At 44.7% G+C, this 25,141-nt stretch overlaps 2 protein-coding genes across 5 annotated transcripts in view; one reads left to right on the plus strand and one right to left on the minus strand.

The window, feature by feature from the left end:
* The window catches only part of USP5 (ubiquitin specific peptidase 5), a 34,044-nt gene extending 18,385 nt beyond the window's left edge, over positions 1 to 15,659 (minus strand). For both annotated transcript variants that reach the window (XM_020804138.3, XM_020804137.3), the window contains exons 1-9: positions 15,487 to 15,659; positions 7,493 to 7,618; positions 7,214 to 7,280; positions 6,811 to 6,944; positions 6,449 to 6,594; positions 4,297 to 4,481; positions 3,255 to 3,349; positions 2,660 to 2,853; positions 777 to 848 (exon numbers count right to left, since the gene is read on the minus strand). In XM_020804138.3, the coding sequence (XP_020659797.1) occupies positions 777 to 848; positions 2,660 to 2,853; positions 3,255 to 3,349; positions 4,297 to 4,481; positions 6,449 to 6,594; positions 6,811 to 6,944; positions 7,214 to 7,280; positions 7,493 to 7,618; positions 15,487 to 15,594 (1,127 nt within the window). In that variant the 5' untranslated portion in view covers positions 15,595 to 15,659. The remainder of the gene's footprint in view (positions 1 to 776; positions 849 to 2,659; positions 2,854 to 3,254; positions 3,350 to 4,296; positions 4,482 to 6,448; positions 6,595 to 6,810; positions 6,945 to 7,213; positions 7,281 to 7,492; positions 7,619 to 15,486) is intronic.
* Positions 15,660 to 16,069: 410 nt separating this feature from the next.
* On the plus strand, positions 16,070 to 23,331 carry CDCA3 (cell division cycle associated 3). Of its 3 annotated transcripts, none has more exons than XM_020804139.3 (6): positions 16,070 to 16,209; positions 19,011 to 19,189; positions 19,346 to 19,484; positions 20,784 to 21,047; positions 21,516 to 21,637; positions 22,921 to 23,331. In XM_020804139.3, the coding sequence occupies exons 2-6, from the start codon at positions 19,070 to 19,072 to the stop codon at positions 23,062 to 23,064; spliced, it is 789 nt and encodes a 262-aa protein (XP_020659798.3). In that variant the 5' UTR covers positions 16,070 to 16,209; positions 19,011 to 19,069; the 3' UTR covers positions 23,065 to 23,331. The 3 variants fall into 3 exon arrangements, with proteins under 3 accessions (XP_020659798.3, XP_078240854.1, XP_072847876.2); XM_078384728.1 differs by lacking the exon at positions 19,011 to 19,189 and adding an exon at positions 17,823 to 17,939 and having other exon boundaries at positions 16,077 to 16,209; XM_072991775.2 differs by lacking the exon at positions 16,070 to 16,209 and adding an exon at positions 17,823 to 17,939.
* The last annotated feature ends 1,810 nt before the right edge of the window (positions 23,332 to 25,141 follow it).

A 25,141-nucleotide genomic window follows, 5' to 3' on the forward strand; every position in this document is an offset into this window, starting at 1 on the left:
CTTAGACACGGAACGCTGTTACCTTCCCACCGAAGTGGTCCTATTTATCTACTGGCATTTGCATGCTTTCAAACCGCTAGGTTGGCGGGAGCTGGGACAAGTGACGGGCGCTCACTCTGTCACGTGGATTCGATCTTATGACTGCTTGGTCTTCTGACCCTGTAGCACAGGCTTCTGCGGTTTAGCCCACAGCGCCACCACGTCCCTACCATTACTTGGGAAAATATTCTGATAAGATTTCACAGTAACTGCTGACACAAAAAACATTACTGTTATAAGTACTGTTCAGCAATAATCGGACTTTCTCTGTGTACTTGACTGGAAATTTCACATGAAATTCAATTTCTTAGTAGTAACAATATGTTACAGTAACTCAGAAGCAATGTCTGCAGCAGAGCATCACTGAGCACTTGAGATACAACAGCAGGGATGGTAGCAGCAGAATGAAGTGGCCCCATATAAGGGTGCCTGACCTCATTCCTTTAGAGCCGGGGTCCCCAACCCCCGGCTGGCACCGGCTTGTGGCCTTGTCAGGACCAGGCCGTGGAGACAAATCTCCTGCCCCCCTGCATGCATGCATGCATGCGCGCACACGACCATGCATGCATGCACGGGTGCCCCGCGTACCTGCATGTGCGTCCCGTCCCCCGCATATGTGTGCACTGGTGCCCCACCCACTCATACGCACGCACGGGTGCCTCCCCGCACACAGACCCCGCCCCCTCGGTCCGTGATTCGGAAAAGGTTGGGGACCACCGCTTTAGAGCACTACATACACTTGAGTACTGAAGTCTTGTGTAGGATCTGCAGGAGAATTCTGAAATATTTTCTCTATCTTGTCTACATACCTAAAAAGCAAACAGAAAGGCCAACTTAGGTAACTGAGAGAACACTTTTCAGAACATCACATCTGCAAGGTCATGATGATAACCTTTTCAGAGTTTGAAGCCCAAATAATTACATGCCTATTTTACAAGATACACAAGCACCTAGGCATAGGAGTAACAGAGATGTCTCTACTTCCCGGATTCCCATTTCAGGTTCCGACAGGGAATCTTCAGAAGGCACTGAAACTCTGGTTAGGGATGGCACAAACTCCCAGTTCCATAATTTTATGGGAATCGTCCCACCACCACCGGTGGAATTACAGGACTGGGAGTCCTCGAACAGCAACAGGTAGAACAGTCCTCCTACCTCCATGCCATTCTCATGCGGCTTCTCTGCATCCTCTGAAAAGCACCCAGCTGCACCTTTGAGAGTTGCGGGAATCCTTGCAACATGCAAAGGCGCAGCTGGGTGCTTTTCAGATGGCGTGAAAACGGCACAGGAATGGCATAAAGAACTGCTCTTTCTCTTGCTGTTTAATGGCTCTCCATCCCATAATTCAACCTGGGAGGGGGTTCCTGCCGAATTATGGGACAGGGCATGTGTTTGTCCTGAATGTCTCATTCTGAGCAGTGGTTCTGCTTTTCTGTATCTTACATCCGACCAATCCTACTATCAACAAACCGGGGCTCTACCATTATACAGTGGTACCTCGCTTAACAATTGCCCCGCATTATGACAAAACTGCATTACGATGATCTTTTTGAGATCGCAATTGTGATCGCAAAACAATAGTCTAAATCGTTTTTTTTCGCTTTGCAAAGATCGGTTCCCTGCTTCAGAAACCGATTCTTTGCATTACAACGATCAAAACAGCTGATTGTCGGGTTTTCAAAATGGCCGCCGGGTGCTTAAAATGGCTCCCCGCTGTGTTTAGGGATGGATTCCTCGCTATACAGGCAGCGAAAATGGCAGCCGTATGGAGGATCTTCGCTGGACGGCGAGTTTTTACCCCATTGGAACGCATTGAACGGGTTTCAATGCGTTTCAATGGGGTTTTTAATTTCGTTTTACGATGTTTTCGCTTAATGGCGATTTTGCTGGAACGGATTATCATCGTTAAGTGAGGCACCACTGTATAAACAAAAACCCCACCTTTTCTGAAAAGTACACATATTAGAATTCTGTTATCGTATTCATCATTGACGTGTCAACAACATAAACAAGTTCAGCAGTATTGTTGGGAGGAAAGACACATTACAGGCATTAGCTGAAACAGCAATGTTGTTACTAATCATTAGCAACTGTTATGAAAGCTGGATGGCCCACCCATAAGACTTCTGTCTCTCACCAGCGGTATGTGTACACCTGAAAGGAGGAGTCTCTACCCCTCAATTCTGACATTCCCTTCCTCTAACGTTCTGACTTGCCTTACAGAAGTAGCATAACACACTGTTTAATGATTTGATTTCTTGGGGTCAAGGGACAGGGCAAGATGGGATTTCATCAAAGCACTCCAAGAAACTTTTGATTTTGACATACTGTTCCCCTCCCCGCCCTTTTCCAAGAATGTGAGATAAGGCAGGGCATAAAAAACGCAAAAGTGCTCCCAACATCTGATCTGCCAGATTTGCCATTATTTGGTCCAGGTTCAGGCCTATACACATAGTCAGGCATGGAAGACCATTTGGGGCTGTCCTCCCCCCCACCAAAAATTAAATAAAAGAAAAAGAAAAAGAACATTCGCGCGATAGGATCCACTGTTGACTCTCTTAGAAAGTGGCTTGATGCTCCAGGGCTACAGAGTCATAGAGGCCACCTTGGATTCACTTACTTCCGCTGAAAGTCTGGTATGCTGAAGAGCACCTGCACTACCGAGTTGAGGTAGCAGCTGTTTCCCAGGTTACGGATACCTGTGTAGCCAGGGCCGTAGAGGGGCTTGAGCTGCACTCCAGACTCCTGGATCAGCTCCCACTCACCAATCCGCTGGTTCATATCAATCTCCAGCTCCGTCATTGTCTTGTCAGTCTGCAGAAAAAAAGAGCCACAGAAAATATTCAAGGAAGAGGGAGGATGTCCCTGGGGATCCAAGGGAAATTCTGAACAGCAGCCTGCTGCAAGAAGTCATGACAGGGGCAGTAAGCAATGCCTTTGTTAAGCCAGAGGCAGAGAGGAAGATGCGTGAGCTCTCTCCCCACCTACTTTCTGAATGGAGGTGCCTAGAACTCGGGAAAAGGGACAGAAGCAGCATTCCGACCCAAAATCTAGCCACAGGAATGGGAAACGGTCACCACCACTCTCCCCTTGCCTAGGGAGGCCCCTGTGTCCCTTCCCAATGTGGCACTTCATCCTATCTAGGTGGAACAGTGACTATGATGACCAACCCCAGAGCAGAAACCAAAGCCTTTCGCTCCATCACCCCTTCTCACCTTCTGCATTTTGAGCATGTCTATCCCAAAATGAGCAAGGTGCTCGGCCAGGTTAGGGTCCAAAACCATGTCATCCTCATCGTAAGAGTAGACATCTGCCAAAGAAGGGAATGAAGGGACAACAACATTTGACCTAATACAGTTCAGAGCTGTTCCAACAAGAAAAAAATCCCTTCCACCCTGACAGCAGGGATGATTCAGCTGGGAAACAAATTCCATCTGGTCCCCAGAAAATCAGCCCAATTTGCTATCTAGGAGAGAAGCTGTGAGAAAAATCTTTGACTGAACATATAAAGAATTATAATTTGTGAAAACTGCGTGTGAGAACAGTCTTCCAGACATAAACATTTTGATTTTTTTTGAGAAGGGTTTCTGTACAATAACTTGGACGGTAACTGTTCAAAACAATGGTGCATGCAGTCCAAGGGGTGAGTGGTACTGCACTATATGCTCCCAGCAAAATGTTAAGAGAAGGATTGCCAGCTGGAAGTGATGGGGCAAATCCTGCCACTGGCTCAAGTGATCTGACTCATGGAGGTCCTACCAAACTTAACTAGGGTACAGTCCAAGCTTTTTCTTGCCAGAAAAAGGGAGCCAGAAATCATCATGTTTTCAAGAAGCAGAGGTGGTCCAGTTTTATAATACCCCTTTCACATGCAAGTGGTATGTGCATATTTGCAGACTGTGTGGAAGTACATGTGATGTATAGAAGTGAAGGAGCAGCTCTTAAATGAAGGCAGCTGCTGCAGGAGGTTGACGTGTGTGGCAGAATTCACCTTCAATCTCCCCTCCTGGGTCAAGAAACGATAATCATCCATAACAAAGCAGACTGACTCCCATCAAATTGGTGGGGATGAGAACAATTCACTCTGATATGGGTCAGAAATACTGTCAATAGGCCTAGATAATACATTTATCTTCTACCATCCTCCCAAATGTAGTGACAGAGTCCAGTACGAGAGGTACTCTGAATTCCTCCTGAACATCATCAGTGACTCGAGGGCAAACATCAGCTGCAAGCACAATCAGATGGCTTTCTTACCTGCTCCATCAGGAGTGATGGTTCCCAACTTCACAGCCAGGGGATAGCCCGTCTCTCGGTAATGCTCCACAGCGTGGTTGTTGCCACCACTGCCATCAAAGTAGCGGCGGCCACACAAGATGGATCCATCTGTCATGTTCAGCCATAGGTTCTCCCGCATATCACACTTGGTGCACTTCCAGCCACTAGCAACAGAAGGTGGTGGATAAGTGTCTCCTTTCAGCCACGTCCAGATTTATCCCATAGGAAATAGGGGCGCAATTAAGCTGAATTCAGGACTGCCCACTTTGGGGAGAACTCACTGCTCTGCAGTATATATAACAACTGCCTGTTGACCAGAGATCAGCCTATAGACTACATTCACTTGAATTCCCCTATTCGCTAGAGGATGAAGACAATGCAACCGGCAGCTGCTAGGAATGGCGCCATACAACTAGGCCTACCTGGCATGCTGCTATCTGAACAACAAACAGGAACTGATAGAAGGGGAGTAGTCAGCCAGGTTGAGTGGACAAAATAAGTACAACCCTTTGGTGGTTCTGCTTAACCCCTTGAAAGCACCATGTGTCCTTCTAGACTGCTTGGGGGCACTATTTTGCATTGGTTCTGGTTCTCTTTGGCTGAATACTACCAGAAGGTGATGCTCAGGCACTGGTGTTTGGCTTCCTGATCCTGAGTTTATGTGATTTTTCAAGGCTCAGTGTCGCCCATTCATGCTTTTAAACATTTAAATGAAGTTGCAGGAAGAGATCACCCAAAGTCTGAGGTGGAAGTCTTGGATCCATATCCAGATGCAGTGAGGGACAGGACACAGCCAAGCAAACTGGGGCTCAATACAGACAAATGGCCAGACTAGGACTGGGATTACAGCCTCTTCTGGATGGGGTTAATCCCCCTCTGAAGGAACAGGTTCAAAGTGTTTGAGGGTGCTCATGGAAAGCTAGCTGGTTGCCATGGACAGGTTCCTTTGCCTAGTTCTGGATATTACGCCTGCTGCACCCCTCTCTACAATTGGGGGGCTTTGGCCACAGTAATTCAAGTCTGATTTACTGCAACACACTTTATGTAGGGCTGCCTTCAAGAAGTGTTCAGACGCTACAGATACTGTAAAAGGGCTGCTGTCTAACATGTGCTTAAGAGACCACATAAGATCAACCCTGAATAGAGATGGGGGTATTCATATTCGTATTTGAATATCCCCCCCACAGGTGCAGATGATGGGGGCCAGACCGACTTCTTACCTGTCCGCCGCTGCCACTGGCTCCACACTCCCTTCCTATCACTCCGGAGTTTACGATGGATTAGCCACTCCTGGCAGAAGGCGGGATGACAAGCCTCTCTGCCAAGTTGAAGTGTGGCTAATCTATTGCGAGCTCCGGAGTGATAAGAAGGGATTGCAGAGCCCGCGGCAGTGGTGGACAGGTGAGTGGTCAGTCTGGCCCCAGGGGGCCGGACCCTCATTACCTGCACCTGTGGTGGGACATTCGTATTCATATACAAATACCCCCATCGCTAGTCCTGCACTGGCTTCTAATTGTTTCTAAAATCAATACAAGTTGGCAGTCATGATCTATAAATGTCTAAGCAGTTTGGCACCAGAATACTTGAAAGACCACCTTCACCCACCTTCTCCCATATGTACCTGCCTTGTCTGTGAGATGCTCAGTGAATGCCATGTTGCTTGTTTATCATCTCAGGATGGCACACTGATGTATACATGAAAACACTCCAATGATGAAACACCTTCTCTCAAGGGAAGCTAGGCTTCTTCCACCTCTGCTGTTTCCAACAGCTAACTAGAATTGCCTTATTCTGAATGATTTCTGCTCTCTAAGACTGGCTTTTAGGAAAGGTTTTTTTATTTGCTTTCCAAGTTCTTATATATGCTTTTTAATAATGTTTCAACTTGTTTTTAATAATAATTAAGAACTCTAAATTGTTTTGGGAATCCTGTTGGGCAAAAAAATAAAAAGATAAAATACTAAAAACAACAAACAGACAGATTCTACACAGTGGAGGCCACAGAAAGCACGTACATGTACCTTAGTTAAAATTAAGAGGAAAGGAGTTCCAATACTTTACCCTGCATTTGACTAAGTAACTCAATAGGTTAGAAGATTTAAAAAGTGGATGCAGCTGCAATCAAACTCACCAAGGAGGGATACGCACACCATTTTGGAGCTGCTGCAGTGAGTAGGCATGTTTGGACACACGTCGAACCTCCCCATCCCAAGCCTGCACCTCCTGTTTCCGTGAGGCAGAATCTGCTGTCAGAAGCGCTTCAATTGCACTGGAAATCTGTGAAGTGAAGAGAACACAGGCAAGTCTAAGGGTTCTAGATTTTGTCCTGCTCTCTATGGCATCTACCATTAAGATAAGCCTACAGCGTCCAGCCAGGTATTTTCCATAACTGCCACATTCCAAAACGCCAGCCCTTGCCTCCCATTCGAACTCTGCCCCCAACCAAGGCATTCTAGACCTATGCTATGATTTCTCCCCAGTCAAAGAGTTTACCCTGTCTTTGACCATGTCTGGCAGGCTCTCCAGTCCATCTCGGGGAATATCCAAATGCTCGGGTAAAATGACTATTTTGACATGCTCATCATATTCGTATTTCTCCTCTGGGATGTCAAACCCACCTTCCACACCTACCAAAAGACAAGCACAAACAGCAGCCATTGAAAGGAGTAAGAAATAACACCTTAACAACTCTTGAGAATTCAGAAGTCAACATTAAAGGAAGCACCACTTCCCACGTCTCGAGGTCCCTGTTTAGGATATTATACAGACTGAGAGGAACTGCCAAAATAACTGAATTTAAGGCCTCCTGCAAGCTTTTCTTCTTGGAAAGTTGTAGCCTATCAACCTGCAAGGACCTTTTCCTCAACACAACCAGAGATGAGGGCCGCTTCCTTACCAATTGCTAGACGGGTTGGTTTCTTCCGAGGAGGGTCTCCAGAACTGGAACTGGTATCTTCCTCTTTCTGTAGCAGAACCAAGAGAGAACTAGTTAGGTGGCAATCCTTTCACAAAAAGGCAGACGTCTTGGCAGCAAGGAGCGGATGGCAAAACATCAAAGCAGGTTGCATCATGTGTTGGGACATGGATTTTCTTCTCTTGCTTATATATTTTTTTAAATAGGCAAATTTCAGCTCATAGAGTAAGCATAAAAGACAGAAAGAAAAGTTTGCCATACCAACTTGCGTGTCTTCTTCAGATGCAGATAGACCCGCTGGCCTGTTTTCTCATAATGTTTCTTCACATATTGCTTTCCAAAGCCCAGGAATGTGTTCATGCAAATATACAAGCCTCCTTCAGATTCCTACAGAGCAGAAAAGAGATTTATTCAATAGAGAGCAGACTGAGAAGGGTTTTTTTTTTAGCTTTTTGGGCTGTGTGTGATCCATTTCCTGAAGACTCTATGCCAAGAAATTATCAGTGTGAAAACGGTTATTCATTGTGCCTGATTTCTTTTAAGGTTTGTATGTTCTCCTTCCTCGCATTCATTGCTGTGGAAAAAGATAAAGTGCACTAGATGAGATTGAAGGATTTCACACAAGTCAACCGGTCTCTTGAAACTCTTGTGTGGAAAGACTGTTATTGTCTAGCAAAGGGGTGGGAATTCTTCAGCCAGGTCCTGAAACTACGCCTAACCCCTTGAAACGTTACTCAGCCACACCTCTGACTGCATCTGTGCACCCTCACTGCCCTCCACCCTCAAGCATATTTTCTGCAAAACTAACAGGGCAGGCAGCCTACACTTCCATTCCTAGAGCCAAGCTCCAGAGTCAGCTTCCTCTGTGTGCTACCAGCTGCTCCTGGAATGGAACAGTTTAGAAGCGAAGAAGTCAGATGGTTTGTCTGCCTGACAGACAGATTGAAAGCTAGCACGTCAGGGAGAAGGCTAGGCTTGGGCCTTCTCTCCCACATATAAGCCTTGCATGTGCATGGAAAATTTTAACTGGACCATCAGACATTTTGTCTGAAACTGTCCAAACGGGCAAGATATGCAATACCTGGGTTTTTCTGTCTCTCACTTTATTCATTTGAGCAAAATGTCTCTGCAAATGGCTTGCAATTAGTAACGCACATTAGCTTGTCCTGCACATTGTAGCTCAGAATCCGTCCTCATTCATCACTCCACCTGCCATGTCCAAAGGCTACTGAGAGTTTAAACTATGCCCAGCACGAGGGACAGTTTACGGGTTCATACAGCAATGCACCCTTTTAACAAGGCAAAGAAGCAGGTGTATCTTCAGGATAACATAGCTCACGTATGCTCAATTTGCTCCATTCTTCCTTCTACATGTAATCTTACACATGGATCATGTATGGTGCTGGACAGAACTGCAGCACCTGCTTCATCATGTATTCTCAGTTAGGAAAATATGTAAAACAGCTTTCACTCTCTGTTCTACTCTTAATGACTAAACTTATAAAATAGATCAACACCCTTTTCCTATTGCTAATATGATTACCCGGATTGTCAACTATCATCGGAAGCAGAGGCTTTGTTCCCTTCAAAATGTCTGTTCATTGTTAAATACTACAAAGTAAATGAAAGCAATCCCTCTCATCTATGAAGGGTGGGCCATAAGCTGCCCACACCCAGGCTTATAGTACCCTGGCCACCCTGAATGGACAATGACACAGTTTTGGTTTGTTTGTTTAAAGCAGGGAGGGGAGCTGATCTCAGAAGCCTCCACAAATAGTTCTTTAGTGTCAATCTGCTGTGTGCATGTTTGTTCATTTTCGGGTTTGTTTTAAAAAAAGAAGAGGGACCCTAAGGTATTTTTGTGTAGCTTGCAGCAAATTTCAGGGTGGTGGAGAGGAACTGGCTCCCAGATACTACAAAGTTGCCCACCCTGACCACCGAAAATACAAAATTTCCATTGCAAATGACATTCTTTTATGAGATATGCTTTCTGTTTTGACAACTTATTGCAAGGGTATAATAAACCTAGTTCCAAGGGGGATTTGATAGCTGCATGTAGAGACTTTAATGTAATATTTAATTTATGAACAACCTGCTAAGTCTTCAGTATCAAAAACAAAACATGTGAGAAACAGTAAGCAGGAAAGTGTGAGAACTGACTGCCTTTGCGAAACCAAACTAACAGGCATGTCATCCTGCACTCTGCACCCAACAGTGCCTGGCCAGTTATCTTCTAGAGATTTTCCACAGGCCAATAAGGGTGGAAATAGGCACACCTCATTGACCCCTAGCAGCTGAAACACAAAGGAATCCCAGCTCCAATTACAGTTAAAGGTCCTAGTTTTCATAAAGGGGCTGGCCCTCTACTCAGGTCACTGGCCACCATGACATCTTCGGACGAATAAATTTACAAGTTAACTCTAACCCACTAGAAGACACCAACCATGTTTCCTTTCTCTTCAGTCTGCTGCCAATTCAGTTTCAATGTGACCTGAAAGCAAGGTTTCTTTGCTGGCTGTTTTAATTTTATAAACCTTAGCACCTCACCTCACTAGTCCTTTCCTCCAAAGTTCAACAGGGAAAAAATTAGCACACTTTTGATCATAAAAGATCTGATGTGCTTTTCCAGTATTCTATTCCACCTTCAGCCAATAATATAATTGTTAAGACAAGGCAAGCAGACTGTACAAACTTTTCTGGCTGTGGGGTACGTGGGTACCCTGCTAGTGATGAATCAAAGCCACTAGTATCTTTCCACTGCATTTACAATCAGACAACTAGGGTGACTACTTATTATCCCTTCTGGTAAACTGGAGTCTAATTTACAGACAAGCTAGACAAAATGGCCTGTTTTAGAACAGAGAGTAGGGACTATAACTCCTTTCAGAAATACCTGAACGGATAGAAAGGAGCCTATCTTAAGCTTTCCTGAAAATAAGCAGCCGAGGAGGGAAAACTCAAGACTGGGGCTGAATCCGGCCCCTCAGATTTTCAAGGCCTTCTCTAATTTCCCCTTTTCTTCATGACATAAACATGTGGTTGTTATCCAGCCTTTCTCTTTCTGTGTGTTACTGTAAAAGCTTAAAATAGTTCTCCTAAGGAGTAGTTGCTAGCTGTATGAGCTTTAAACTTTGCTGGTCCCCCAGATTTTTGGGCACGGCTGGAATGCAGCTCTGGTGAACCCCTCTGTAAATGAATTTGGCTGTGAGAAGTTCCCACTGCTGCTCTAATGGGGTCAAGAGATTTCCCCTTTAAGGCTCATTTGGACCTCCACCCTCAAAGTAACCTGACTTCAAGTTCGGAGAGTATTGTTTGTCCCCAGAGTAGATAAAATTGAAGGTGTGTAAGTCACGGAAACACAGTCCACCCAGCCTACACTGTAGCCCAGACGAACTGGGTTTTTTTTCTTCATACCAATAACTGCTGTTTATTTTTTAAAACACTCCAGACACAAAAGATCCACACAACAAACTTACAAAGTACTAAATAAAGCTTTGCTGTGAAACTGCTACTAGGTGGCTTCTTAAATAACCACACCTCACTCCAGCACACCAATGTTGCTTCTAAGAAGCACCTTCCTTTAATTCACACCTTCCTTTAATTTTATTGCCTGATAAAAAGCATCCCTACTCCTAAAGAACCACCACTTGCCCACTGCCCCTTATCCCATCTGACAGTGATGCTGTCCTTTTTTTGAACCAGTCTTAGCTTTCCCTCTTAGGGAAGCATTAAGCAATTGACCCATGGCACCGATTCTGTGGAATCCTTTCTGCCACCTGGGAAGTCAAATATACAGTGGTGCCTCGCATAACGGGTGCCCCATTTAACGACGAATCCACACAGCGACGATGTTTTTGTGATCGCTTTTGCGATCGCATAACGATGTTTCCTATGGGGGAAAATCGCTTTGCGATGATCGGTAAGCTGTTTTGATTACCGATCTCCGCATAGCAATGTTTTTTCCCCAGCTGATCGGCAGTTCCAAAATGGCCGCCAGGTAAAACAGGGACGGATTCCTCGCTTACCGGGCAGCTAAAATGGCCGCCGTATGGAGGATTTTTGCTTAAAAGGTATGTTTTAAGCCCACAGGAACGCATTGAAGGGGTTTCAATGCATTCCTATGGGCTTTTTAATTTCACATAGCGATGAATCTGTATAGCGACGATTTTTGCTGCACGGATTATCGTCGCTATGCGGGGCACCACTGTACATACAATTCTCACAACTTGCCTAACAGAATGTCAGGATTGCCTCACTATTTGAAGCTATTATGACAGCAAAATTGGCCAACAGACATAATGCTAGACACCCTGAACAACTTCTACCTGCAGTAACATCCTCCTTCTGAAAATTATTACAACGTCCAAAGCTGAATCATCCTCAAGTAACTACTGCTGCCCAATTCCTCTCCCCGGAGAGCACAAGGGAGAGCAAGCATGGCATAGTGCTTAGAAAACTGAACTACAGATTAGAAGATCCAAGTTCTAGTCTCTGAATAAGCCATGAAATTCATTGGGTTGCCCTGAGCTGGTTCCACTTTCTCAGCCTAACTACATAAGTCTGTTCTTGTGAGAATAAAGCGAGAGGAGGGTCATGGACACTGCCTTTGGTTTACCGAAGAACAGATGGGATATAAAGGCAGCTAATAAACCAACCATGGCGAGTGATGTGGAGGAAATCCTCTAGAGTCTTAAACTGGAATAATGTGTATAGCTCTGGTCATTGTACCTGGATAAGGAGAACTGGAAAAAGGGAACCGAACTCCACAAAGAGTTGGCGCAACTACCCTGTGCAGAAAGGTTATGATGACTGGGGTTTTGTTTTTTAAAAAAGGGGAGGTGTGACAGAAATGCATGGTGCAGAAAAATTGGTCAGCAAACAGCTTTATTTCCTTTCTCATAATATTTAGAACCTCCAATGCTAATCTGATTACAGGGAGCATAAAAGTATCCTGTAAGATCAGATCCATTGAATGCCAGGCCATTTCTGGGTTAAATGCGGTGTGCTGGTTATGACCTATAAAGCCCTAGTTTTAAGATCTTCAGAGAGGTCCTTCTCTTGTTCCCACCAACCTCACTGGTGAGAACTTGAAACATGGTCTCCCCGATGGCTCTCCCTCCTGTCCTTCAGTTAGAACACAAGGACCCTTCTCTGAAGAAGCTACAGTGATGCCTTGCTAGACGATTACCTCACAAAACAGTTTATTCGCAAGACGATGGGTTTTTGCAATCACTATAGCGCTTTGCAAAACGGTTTTCCCTATGGGTGATTTTCGCTAGACAATGTTTCAGTCCATGCTTCATAAGACGGGGTTTTTTCGGGACTGTTTTTCGCAAGACAACGATTTTGACAGCTGAGTCCACGCTTCACAAAATGGTTTTTTTCAAGATGACGATTTTGACAGCTGAGTCCGCGCTTCGCAAAACGGTTTTTCGCAAGATGATGATTTTGACAGCTGGGTCCACGCTTCGCAAAATGGTTTTTTAGGGACGGTTTTTCGCAAGACGACAATTTCCCCCCCATTGGAATGGATTAAATGGATTTCAATGCATTCCAATGGGGAACCGCATTTCGCAAGACGATATTTTCACAAGACAGCGATTTTCGTGGAACGAATTAACATCATCTTGCGAGGCACCACTGTACTTGGATGAATAGCAAAACGTTTCAACCTAACAAGAAAGAAGTCCAGTTGCCAAGGGATATAAATGGAATGAAATAAAAGGTAACTAAACTGGGCTATCACTATGTTAATATGTCATTGGATTAGACAAGCCTTTGGTGTTGTCAAGCAGGGCTACTTATGTTCTTATCTCATATTCATTCTTTCTCAGCTTTGAAAACAAGCTTTAGACTCGAGTATTGCTACACAGAGATGTAAAAGTAGTATCTGTCAGAAATCAGCAAGAATATGGATATTATTTTTATTTACAAGACACTACCGCTGTATATACTAAAAAAATGCTGGTTTACATAATTGTTTCAGCCTGTTTTCTGTATTATAGATCAAGAGAGTTGATGACACCTTCTTGAAATGCACTGCAAGAAGATGCTGAGGCAACAGTATCATAATTATCAGTGCCAGTCTGCTTTTTACTAATTAGGGACATGCTGCTACAGCTTGTGAGATGTAAACACTATCCTTATCTGACTATATGTACAACTCTACTAATACTACGTCAGAGTCAGTGATATCAGCCTGCTTAGTGAGAAACAGAATTATGTCACTTGTCACTCCAGATCATTGCTTTTCTGATAGTGAGCCTTTCAAAATGACTCTCCCTGGTAGATCAACAAGTGTGCATTTGTTATAATGGACTCGGGTCTCTTCTCAAAGCACCACTTTTTTCATAGAGATGTTGGATTTTCAAAGAGGTCAAAATACTACATTTTGTCACTGGAAAAATGTCACACACCCCAAAAACAAGCAGAATCACTGCTGCACAGATGCCAGGAGAACAATGCCAGACTGTGTCTTGAATGGCAAATGATTGTCCTCCCCTCAAAAAATCCTCACATCTTTTGCCAAGTTGACACCACTCCCAGTCCACTGACTGCTGCCTAGCTGAAATTGACTTTTATTTTATAAATTCAATTTCTAAAGTAAAATAAGAAGACCCATATCACTTTTGGTGCGAACAGCAAGCTGAAATCTGAACACAATTTATACTGCCAAGCCCTTTCCATGAATAACCTGCTCCAAATTGTTAAGACGACCCTTCTTTATATATCAACATTCCTACATTGGTTGGACTACAACTCTTATAATTTTCTAGCCAGTTTTGGGGGGAAAATCCACATATTTAAGAAACCTTATATCATAGAAACACAGGGAAACTGCCTTATACTGACTGAGATCATGCGCCCCTGTAGCCAATACCGTCAACTATGACCAGCAGCAATTCTTGTTGATGCGCAAATTTGTGTTCTAAGACTACAACCCCCAGAACTCACTAATCAGCATAGCCTGTGGCCATGCTATCTAAGGAGTTCTCCAAGTTATAGTCCAAAATCACAAATATCTATGCTTTTCAGTTAGGATTCGTTCCTAGCACACACTACTCAGGGTGTTCTAACGCATTAAACAGGTCTGAGCCTGGCTTTGCTTTTGTAATCAGATAGATCAGTGCGGTCTGATGATGGTGTTCTCCTTTGTATCAATGTTTGAAAAAGAAAATAACAAGATACTTTTCTGTTGCTTGGAAGAGACTTGTCCTGTTTTTCACCTTCTTCATACAGCATCAGAACATTAAGAAAAGAGAGATTTCTGTCTCTCCTCCAAACTTCTCAACCTGACAAGAGGCTTAAGGGAGGGTATAGCAACAAGGGCCACAGATTAGCAAGCTAAGCAAGTCTCCTGCCTCCAGGATCTATCAAAAGCCCAGTCTCTCTCTCTCCCCCCACCTTCTTGGTCCCAAGAAAAATCTAGCTGACCAGCCCTGGCACGCTCTATTGCAGCCAGGGAAAAGATATAATTATCTAGACACAAAGAATTCAATTACTATATTGGTACAAAGAGGTATCAGGTAGGAAAGCGCATCACACACGCCCAGAATTAGGAGAGGAGTCACTGGGAGGCACCCCAGTGATGCAGCACATGGATGACTCCGAAGCAAGAGGGCTGACATAGTCCTTCTCCCCGAAGGACTCTGGGATTCGCAGTGCTTCGGAGCAGAAGCCAGCGTTAGCGATACAAAGAGGGGGACTCCGCTTCCCAGCATGCCCTGGGAGGCACGCCTGGATAGTTCCAGAGGCTTCAGTAGTCCAGCGAAGCGCAGCCCCTCAGCGAATCTTATCGTTGCAGCTGGTCAGGAAAACTACGTTGCCCAGCATGCCCTGCGCCTGCTCACCTCATACACCTGGCCTTATTCAAGTTACACCCACCCAGCCGACAATCACGGGATAGATATCAAGTAGATCCCACGGGGAGAGATGGGGATGAGGATCTAAGCACTCCCGCATAGCCGTTTGCAGACCTGCGACGGAACCCTCCAGGACTACAATCCCCAACAAGCAAAGCATTTCCAGTAAGACCAAAGGGGCCGCTACGCCTCCTGGGACTCGTAGTGCTCTCTTGTTTCCTTACCAGTGGCCATAAAGGACGAGGACCCATAGAGAGAAATACAGCTCCCATGATGACTTGCGTAGGCACCGCTACCCTTCCCCCCTCCGAAGCCCTGGTAGCCGGAGTCTGTGGAGACAACGGAGCCCCCACCCACCCAGCCAACGCCCGGCTTTCTTGTCAGGCACCTTACCGGAGTATCAAAGGAGAAAGCGCATTCATCCTTATGGACGCGGTCCCCGGCCTTGGGCACCCGGATAGATGGCAGCACAGAGAGTAGCGCTTCGCTCAGCTCCGCCATGACAGCTGCTTTGTTGGACACCGCCCACACCTTCCCCCTACCAATCAGAGAAGGGAGGACTCCGGGTTCTTACAGCCAATGAGCACGGCACAAAGAGAAGGCGGAGTCTAATCCTTCCTCCCCCTTGGAAGGCGAGGTACTTTGTTTGGGCCGCCCTTTCTGTCTCTCGTGCCCCGAAGGCTTTCCTTAAACGGACAGCGATTTTATCCAATCACGACTCCAAAGCGCATATTCCCCCAACAAATGCAAACGTCCGGTTTCGTTTTGTCACCACCCCTATCTTCTGGAGTTCGGGATGTGCCATTGGGTGGTGGTTACTTGTATTCGTCTAAACTAGCCAATAAAGTGGCAACTAACGGTTGATTTGCAGGGTTCTAGACCAATAGCAAAGGAAGCCAAGGGGCGGGATTTTATTTTCCAGCAATTGAAAGAGTACAGTACAAGGAGAAGGAGAGAGATCTAAATTAAAACCGGGCGGATTCAAACTGCCCGGAGCGTGGAGCGAAGGGCGTTGAGTGACAGCTGCTTGGGCCAATCGGAGCTTTCTTTCACGCGCCGGTGGGAGAAGGCGGGAGATTCGAAGCGAGGCCGGCTTGCCCGACGGGGCGAGTGGAGGTGAGTGAGTGGCTCGTAGCGGGAGGGGGGGGGGGCAGACGTTGCAAGGACCCCTCTTGTGTGGGGAGGAGGAAGAGGGAGGGCAGGCGAATGTCTGTTGCGGAGTCAGGTCCTCCCTGTGTGGCGGAGGGTGACCGGGGGGGGGACAAAATATGTCTCTGCAAAAGCCCTCCCTCCTGCACAGACACAAAGGGGGATTCGAGCCTTGTTTCCCCCCCCCCCCCGGTCGCTTTGGTTTTGTTACCTGTCTCCAGGTTGCTCCTGACCTAGGCTGGCCTTAACGGAGGTTTCGAGGTACAGTGAAATGTTTAAAAGGGTGGGTCTTACCAGTTCCAGACAAACACCCCCCCCGCCCCCGGTGAGTTTCCGGCCGAGTGGGGGATTCGAACCCAGGCTTGCTAAGGTCCTGGTCAGCCACTACACTGTACTAGGGGGCGCGTCTTTAGATAAATCGCTCGCAGAGGAGCGTTCCTTGATGTAAGATAGCAGTTCTCCTCCCACCAGCCCTAAGAGTGGTCCAGAGCCATCTGGGGGAGCTAATCTATAGCCGTGGGGCAATCCTATGGGAGGGTATAGGTCCCCTTGCCAAAACTGCACTGCAAATCTATGCACTTTTGTTTGGAAGCAAGTCCCATGAGTGGAGGCTGTTGCACTTTGGACATACCACATCAAGACACCAAAACTCATGGGGGAAAGACAATAAGGCTAGGAAAACCTGATGGCAGTAGAAGAGGAGGGAGACCAAACATGAGAAGGGTGGACTTAAAAAAAAGGGGAGCCAGGGCCTTGAGTTTGCAAGACCTGAGAAAAACTGTTAATGACAAGACCAGCTGGAAGTTAACCATTTGTAGGATAGTGATAGTGAAAGCACATAACAGCAGCCTGTTAATCTGGTAGGGCATTTATTTGAATACAAGTGTGTGTGGTTACCCTGTTAATTGCTTGAATGGGATTTTGTGATTCAAGTATTTATTGTACAGGGACACAATGTGAGACAGACCCTAATTCCCAATATCTTTATGTATGGTAGCCATACAGTTTGGTTACTTCCAGTTCATGGGCAATTGCCTGCTGACCATACTGAACATCTTTTTTAATATGGACGTCCCTCCAAAGGAGGGAGATGCTACCCTGGTTTCCGTAACAACTTCCACTTGGGTTGCCTTGCCCATAAAGAGAGGCAACTGCAGGGAAGTGGCCTGCAGGGCTAATACTGATTGCCTGATTAAGCCTAGGGAATTTAATCAAGAGTGAGTTGGAAGTGCAGTTCAAGGACTTCAGCTGCCACCTGCAGGAACATCTATAGTAGTGCTGAGCCTGTCACAATGTGTGGGAAAGGAGTGGTCCATTATTTTACTGCATGGTGGCAGGATATTTCTCCCCTGGAGCCATCCCTTTCAGGGTAATTAGTGGAAATGAGAAGATATTCTGCTAGCCATTAGGTTCACCTGCTTTTGGGGATATAATGTTAATATTGTTAGATAGGTGTACTATAATGACCTGGTGGTTCTTGGCCTTGAATGTCATCCTGAATGAATTAGTAGAGAGCATTCTGCCAGTTTACTGCAGACAGCAGAGCTGGATGTGTTCTTTATCCCTTATCCTCGTTTCAGCCGCATGTAGTGTTTCATCCTGAACAGATCCAGTGCCGGGCATTATTAGCAAAAGAAAAGAGCTGGAGGTTCTCCATTCTCCCAATAATGCTGACAGATCTGGTGGCTGTTTTGCTGGTATGTGTATATACTAAGAAGAGGAATGGGGAAACCTTGTATATAACAAATTAATCACAGTTAAAATCTTACGGTAGCATTTAAGGCCCTGTTAGCATCTCTAATACTTGTAGCTGAATAACAACTAAAAGGTATTGCACCAAAGGGATGTAAAGGGTCCCCCCCCCCCCCCCAAAAAAAAGTAGTGTCTTAGGCTATGTATGTTTAGCATTAGCTCATTATCCTAATTATTGCCAGGAGGTTTGTTTAGTCAGCACTTTGGAACTTCATTAAAGCTGATAATAATTAAATTCTCATCTTGATCTCGTTTCACTCGGTCCCTACACTATCACCGTGTACTCTGTATGTAAATATGCAGCCTAAAGATTGTACTTCATATGTTAGAAGAAGCGAAAATTGTAATTCACAAAAGATTACACTGAAATAAACATATCAGATCTGCAAAAAGAAGAAAACTCTGTGTAGTACCGCAATACATGTGGATAATCTTGTGTTTTGCTTTTGCTATGTCATGTAGTGGAATGTTTATAAACTTAAGAAGGTGAAGATGCCAACAGTTAGAAGGTTTCAGGCTATTTGGGTTATGAGTGAGGAAAATGACAGTGCTATGAATGCACTCTGAAGTTAACTGAACTCAGCAGAATTAAATGTGTGGCAAAAAAAAACAAGTCACTGCCAACAGGTACTGAAAACACTAAACACTAACTGTGGTTAATCTGTTCTATATAATGTTTCCATATATTTGAGCCTTTCCATATTTAGCAGTCAGTGCTGAGATGCTTAAGTGCACCAGATGGTAGACCTCTGTGAAATCTGAGAGCTTTCTCTGGGCACAGTTGTTTATGGACATGCCAAGAGAATACAGTACAAGACTCTTACTTGGTGTCTCATAAAGATCATCCAGTGAAAGGCTGTGCTCAGCTGCATCATAAGCGATCATCATGGCACCGATGGTCCTTGTACATCCCCAAGTGAGGGCAGTCCTTATGTAGCAACAGGGCTTTCACTGAATCTTAGTGCCTTTCTTCTTGGACTGCAAAGCTCTACACAGAGTGTTTCTTCTTTTTGCAGAGCTTCTTGCCAGTAGAAGATTTATTCTGAGGAGTCGGCTCTGTTGACTGACTGGTGACATGGGGGCTTCTGAGAGCTGCCCCCAAACACCCACCTGTAACCCTTTGCTGAACAAGCACCTGGCTCAAGTCAGTGACCCCCGGTCGCCCACAGCTGGAATCCTGAGAACGCCCATAGAGGTACAGGAAATTGTCTTTAAACTGCAGGACTTATCTGTCTGATAGTACTCTACTTTGCACTTGTTCCTCCTTCCATGATGTCTTCTCCTTATTAATCTAGGGCTGTTTACTTTGGCTCATTCATGCTGAATCATACTTTTGTTCACTCCTTCTCAGGTAGAAAACTCCCCCCAGCCAAGTCCCCTGTGTCTTCCCAGTGAAAATGGTTTAGCTGTCCACAGCCAGAATTTGTCCTGGGACCCCCGTTCCCCCACACCTGGTATCTCCCGCACCCCCATGAAAGACGTGGTAAATGGTAAGTGGGGACCATGACACGCCTTGCCTTGCCTGCTGTTATTTCTGTAAAGGCCATGACGCAAAAAACCAAGACTTTGCCTGGGGGCAAATGAGTTCTGAATGGCTTTTCTGAGCCCTATTGGCTGCGCTCTTCTGTCTTTTACTCCTAACTTGTTGGGCTTAATGAATTTTTAAGAAAAAGAAATGACACTTTTGCTAATTGCTTTGATGAGTCTGTGTTTTTCCACACCTGAAGAAGCTCTTCTAGAAGCTGGCTTTTTCTTGTGGACCTCCCCTGCACCAACAATGTTGTTAGGTTTCTAATCTGACCTTCCATCCCAGAATGATCTCCATGGAAGCTAAAGTGGGGCTGCTCGCATTATCTGAGAGATGTATTGTTGCAAAAACAACTGCATGAATGGTGTAATGATATTTGGAATATTGCAATGAATGATATGTTGACTTTGGAAATTAAGTTCAAAAAAGGAGAGTGAAAGACAACTATATTTAATGAGATACTGGATGAATTTATAAATGCTGTGTTAGGGAAAGGGAAAAAGCTGAACCAAGATTACTGTATATGTATTTTTGGAAGGGACATGGGGAAAGTTAAATGATGGATTGAAGATCAGGTATAAGGAGGTTAAAAAAAGAGTAAGATATAATTGTCCCCAGAGTGGAGCACTAAGATTATGATGATGATGATGTAATTTGTTTGGATAGAATGTAAATTGGATATGTTTTATTGATGTGTTTAGTTTTTAAAAAGTAATAAAAATTATGTATAAAAGAAGAAATGTAATGTTGCTGTGAGGTAGCCTCTCTACCCCCAAAATCCCAATTCCCATGGTGGTGTTACGGCTTTTCCTGCCTGATTTTATCCCCTGTCACTCCCCTAACTGCCAGCAGTTGAATGATCAGTTTTCTGGCTACATGTGAAAGAATTTCTGGTTTGGGGCAAATGGGTTATCATAGTGGGTCTGATTCCTCTCATCCTTGGGTTTGGATGCTGGACATGTGTGTCTTTTCACAATGAAGAGCGCAGGTCAAGAACTAGGCAGCTCCCTTCTTCGCTTGCTACATGTAGAGTGCTCCCTTGGGGAAGAAAGAAAGGAAAGCGTCCCTAGAAGATCCCTACCAAAGTTTTAAGAGTCTTGCTGCACATGTCTCTTTGACAATCCTGGGATTCCATGACTGGCCATATGAGGCATTGTCGAACAATAAATCTTTGTTCTGAAAATGGACTTCCTTCTGAATTCTTCTTACCAAAGATGTTTCTCCTGGCATTGAGATCGCAGATGAATTCCTTTCTTTCCAGATACCATAAACTGCCCAGTGAAGCAGCTGAGTGAAGTCTTTATGGCAGAGAATGAAGAACTTCTTCTAGAGGAATTATGTCATCCAGACCAGAAGCCCAACATTGCCTCTGTTTTGGAAACAGCCTTAGAGGAGCAATCTTCCCTGGAAGCATCACAAGAAAGTTCGCTATGGGCAGAGGAGAAAAATGAGCAGCAGACCCCCAATGTTTCTGTTGCGGCTGCAGCAAGACCAACTCACCTTTCTGGTGTCCTTCAACCTACAGGTGAGGCTGTAACGGCTCCAGGTAGGGCTTCTGTTCCTTGCCTCTAAGGTGGGTGGGGAAATATTGCACATCTTTTTATGGGGAAGAGGAATTCCCAATAACACAAGCATGAGATTGTTCTGAAAGGAGGTACTGAAACAAGTGCTGCCCTTGTTGATTCTAAATTCAGATTGTAAGGAATGAGGGTTGGGTTGGTTAAATCTAAGAGCCTACCTCTGCAGCACATGGGAGGCTTATGATCCCCCTCTGCTTGGAGATTTGTGTCACAGGGTGGAAAAAGAGGGATGCACTGCAAGGTATACATTGCCTGGAGTAGCCAAACACCTCCAACTCCTCAGGTTGTATGCCTCAGATGGTGTAAGGGTTCACAACTAGGGAAGAAGGCTAAGGAGTATCAAAGCTCTTTGGCCTCCATTTTTCAAAAAATACTGTGATTAATCTGTAATGTCTTTTTCTTTTCTTTTCAAGGAAGCAAGCCAGCAAGGCGCAGAGCCAATAGCAAAAAACTGACCATGTCAACAGGTGCTGGGCGTTCCCCTCTTGGTATCCTGCAGGATGACAACTCCCCAAATTCTCTTGCTTCTCTCCAGGTGATACATTATATGATGAAAGGAACTTTCATTATTCCATTAACAGCCAAGCAAAGACTTCCTTCCTACCTTCACTTTTCCTTCCAGGGCTTATGACAGTTGTTCTTGAAAAGCTAAGGCTTTTGTCTCTTTGTCAATCAGAGTAGCCAGAGTCTGCCTCCTCGGTGCCATACAATCCTATTTGCTCTGTTCCAGACTCTACATTTTTCAAGTGTCTGCTCCATGTTAATTGTGGTTGCTTTGTTTTTCAACACCATTTATCTGACAGCTTCGGGTGCGTGCTCTGCAAATGTTCACACACACACATGGCGTGAGGCACTTCTATGGCTTTTATTGTAACAAGATGTTTTAATTTGATGCCAGATACGTACCGTTAGCTTGGCTTTCACAACAGAATCTGTCCCATCCTATAGGGCTTTGATGGCAAAGGACTGGCCCATGGGCTAGCTCTTTGGGCTCCTTGATGCTAAGGCTTGGGCTAGAGAGCTTCTAACCCATAGGCAACAAAAGGACCAGTAGGAATGGTTATGATTCAGACCTTATTTATTTGCTTGCCAAGTGCACTTTTATTCTTACTCTGAAGAACACATGACATGTATTAATAAGCAGCATTTCTCCAAGACTTTTCTGGAAACCTACACTGTGAGTCTTCCTCAGCAGCAGGCGCAGCTCTTCTTAGAGGCTGCGTCTGCAGCTGGAGAGAGGAATTTAAGACTGCAGTTTCGCCTTATGTGTCAGAAAATAAGTCCTGCCATCCCGAACATGTTAAGAACAAGTTGTGGTTCCTTTTGTGGTGAGCAAGAGACAGATTTTATGTTGTGTGCATTGTGCAGTGACAGTCAGTTTCCTTCCATTTATGCACTAGTGGGAAGGATTCATGTCTGGAAGGATCTCTTTATCCCAGTGTCACTTGAAACGGGGTAGATTACCTCTTTTTCCCAGTTGAAGTTCTTAATTTTCTCCCTGAATGTCAGTGAGTCCCAGGACACAAAGCAACAAGCCTCAGTGATACAAGGGTCAAATCCCAAAAGCACTTACCCATTCAGTTTAGGTCTTCTTTTGACTGAGGAACCAAATGGTAGTGTTTGTGTACACGACAAAACAGCCCCTATTTGGGGCTTTTCCTCTGAGCTGGGCATTTTTCAGATAAGAAGTAAAAATAAAATGTAAAATTCCTTTTCTTTTACGCTCACTGTGTCTTGCTCTCCCTCCCTCCCCATGTTTTAGTTGACTTTGTTTCCTTTTGCGCATCTCATCATGACAGCTTTCTTTTTCCCCCTCAGGGCAAAAGGTGCCTTTCAGTGGCAGACAGCCAAGAAGACCGCAAAGAGGCAGTATTAAGCTCTGGACGAAGCCTGAAGGCAGGCACCTGTAACTGGCAGTCCTTGAACAAAGAGAATCGGCAGTGTTATATGGTGGAAAATTAGGCCCTCTTCAGATGCTCCAGGGATTGCTGATCTCTGGCAGGGAGGCTTTGAAGACTCATGAGTGAAGATGTTCTGGCGGCCTGTCCTTTCCTTCTTGTTCCTTCTGGCTTAGACAGGAAAGGGAATTACCTGTATATATATATCATCTCTGGTTCCTTGTTTAAATTGAACCGATTGTTGCATTTAGCTACATTTTTAGAATGCTTTCTCTGCATCCAAATTTTGGTGTCTGTCTGGAAGGAAAATAAATGTCACTACAGAATGAGACATCAGCTCCCTGTGGTATTCTGCCATATTGGCAAAGCTAATGAATAGGACTAAGAATATAGGCTGAAAGTTATTTGCTCTCACAAGCATCTTAGGAGCCGTTGTCCTTTGCTGGAGATTACTGGATTTGGATGTCCAGCAGAAAAGCAGAATACAGAAACAAAGGAGGAAGTCCTGTAGATACTTAAACTATAGGGAGTATGCCCAGCTGATTGGAAGGGGGCTAATGTCTAAGAAATTATGCATATAACTTCATGTGAGTCTTAATGCTGGACATAGATGGCATTTATGCAGTGTTGGTTTTGCATGGTCTTACTCTCAGGGTTAGTCCAGTTTCTTCAGTTAAAAAGACCTTTTCCTAAGGCTTTGGATGGTCATAACAGTTATAGAAAACAACTTGGCTTGATGGATCAGGAGTCTGATATTGTAAAGCCTAGTATCCCCTATGTGCCTCTTTCAGGAGTATTTGAGAAGTATTTTTTCCTACTTGGAATAGGTACCAATATTCCATGTAATATTATGTATTCTCAGAATCTCAGGTTTGTAAAAAGGCATGTGACTTGATGCATTAGACTTTGCAGTGGAGAAAACAAGGGGTGCATTTCCTGCAAAGAGCTTAACCAGCACACACTGAAAGCTACCTTCAAACTTTTGCCACGGAAACAAACATACGGATACCAAATTCTTTGCTAAATTCTTAATTGAGTCCTTGAGACCTACCTTGGTCTCTATGGCTATACAGTGGGGTCTTGACTTGAGAACTTAATCCGTATTGGAAGGCGGTTCTCAAGTCAAAAAGTCTGTAAGTCGAGTCTCCATTGACCTACAGTGCATTGAAAACCAATTAATCCCATAACAGGCCGTTTTTGTTCCATTTTGTTTTTTTTCTGGTCTGTAAGTCAAATCTCGGTCTGCAAGTCAAACCTAAATTTTGCGGCCAGAGAAGTCTGTAACTCAAAAAGTCTGTAAGTCAAGCCGTCTGTAAGTCAAGGGTCCACTGTACACAGAATTGCTGAAGCAGGTGGTTGATGGGTATACATGGAATTGCTTCTGGCCAAACCATGTTAACCTTGTCCAAACTCATGTTGCATTGCCACTGACCTGAGAAGTATCACTCACATCCAGTTTTGTGCTCATTGTACCAATGGCTCTTTTGGTCCTTAAGGAGTTGCAAATAATAGAACCTTATTTCTGGTGAATTAGGGTGTGTGTCCCCCTTTGCCAAGGTGAAAAAGGACATGAGACTGTTTTTCTACAGATTTTTGTCTATAGGGGATAGGATGAAAATAGAGAGGTAAGTAGGATGTTCTCAGAGGTAGTACACATTCCCTTCTGGTTTCTAAGGAAGTGAGCTATCCATGATCCCTGTCTAGGGTACTTAATCTTTGGCAAGCTGCTTTTTCTTTGCTCAGACTCTATTTCACCTCCATGCAAATGGAGATAATACATGTGAAAACTGCTGAAATATTGGTTCAGTTTTACAGTCATAGAAAACCATGGCAGCTTAAACTAGGTGATGTCATATCTCAATTGACAAACCCTTGTTTGCAATCATCTGGCAACTGGAAACTGTGGCTTGAAAGGAATTTGTGAATAATATTTTTAATGTAACAATGCCTTGGAGTGATACCAGAATGTATTTACCACTGTGCATCCCTAAAGCAAGGAGGGGCAAAGTGTAGCCTTCCACAAGTTGTTGGACAATAACTCCCAGAAAATTTCAGCACTGATTATGTCAGGTAAGAGTAACAACTCGATCTGGATGGTTGTACCATGCCCATCCCTGTTCTACAGGTTAATATTTAATGGA

Source organism: Pogona vitticeps, chromosome 2 (assembly GCF_051106095.1).
Source record: "Pogona vitticeps strain Pit_001003342236 chromosome 2, PviZW2.1, whole genome shotgun sequence".
NCBI lineage: Eukaryota > Metazoa > Chordata > Lepidosauria > Squamata > Agamidae > Pogona > Pogona vitticeps.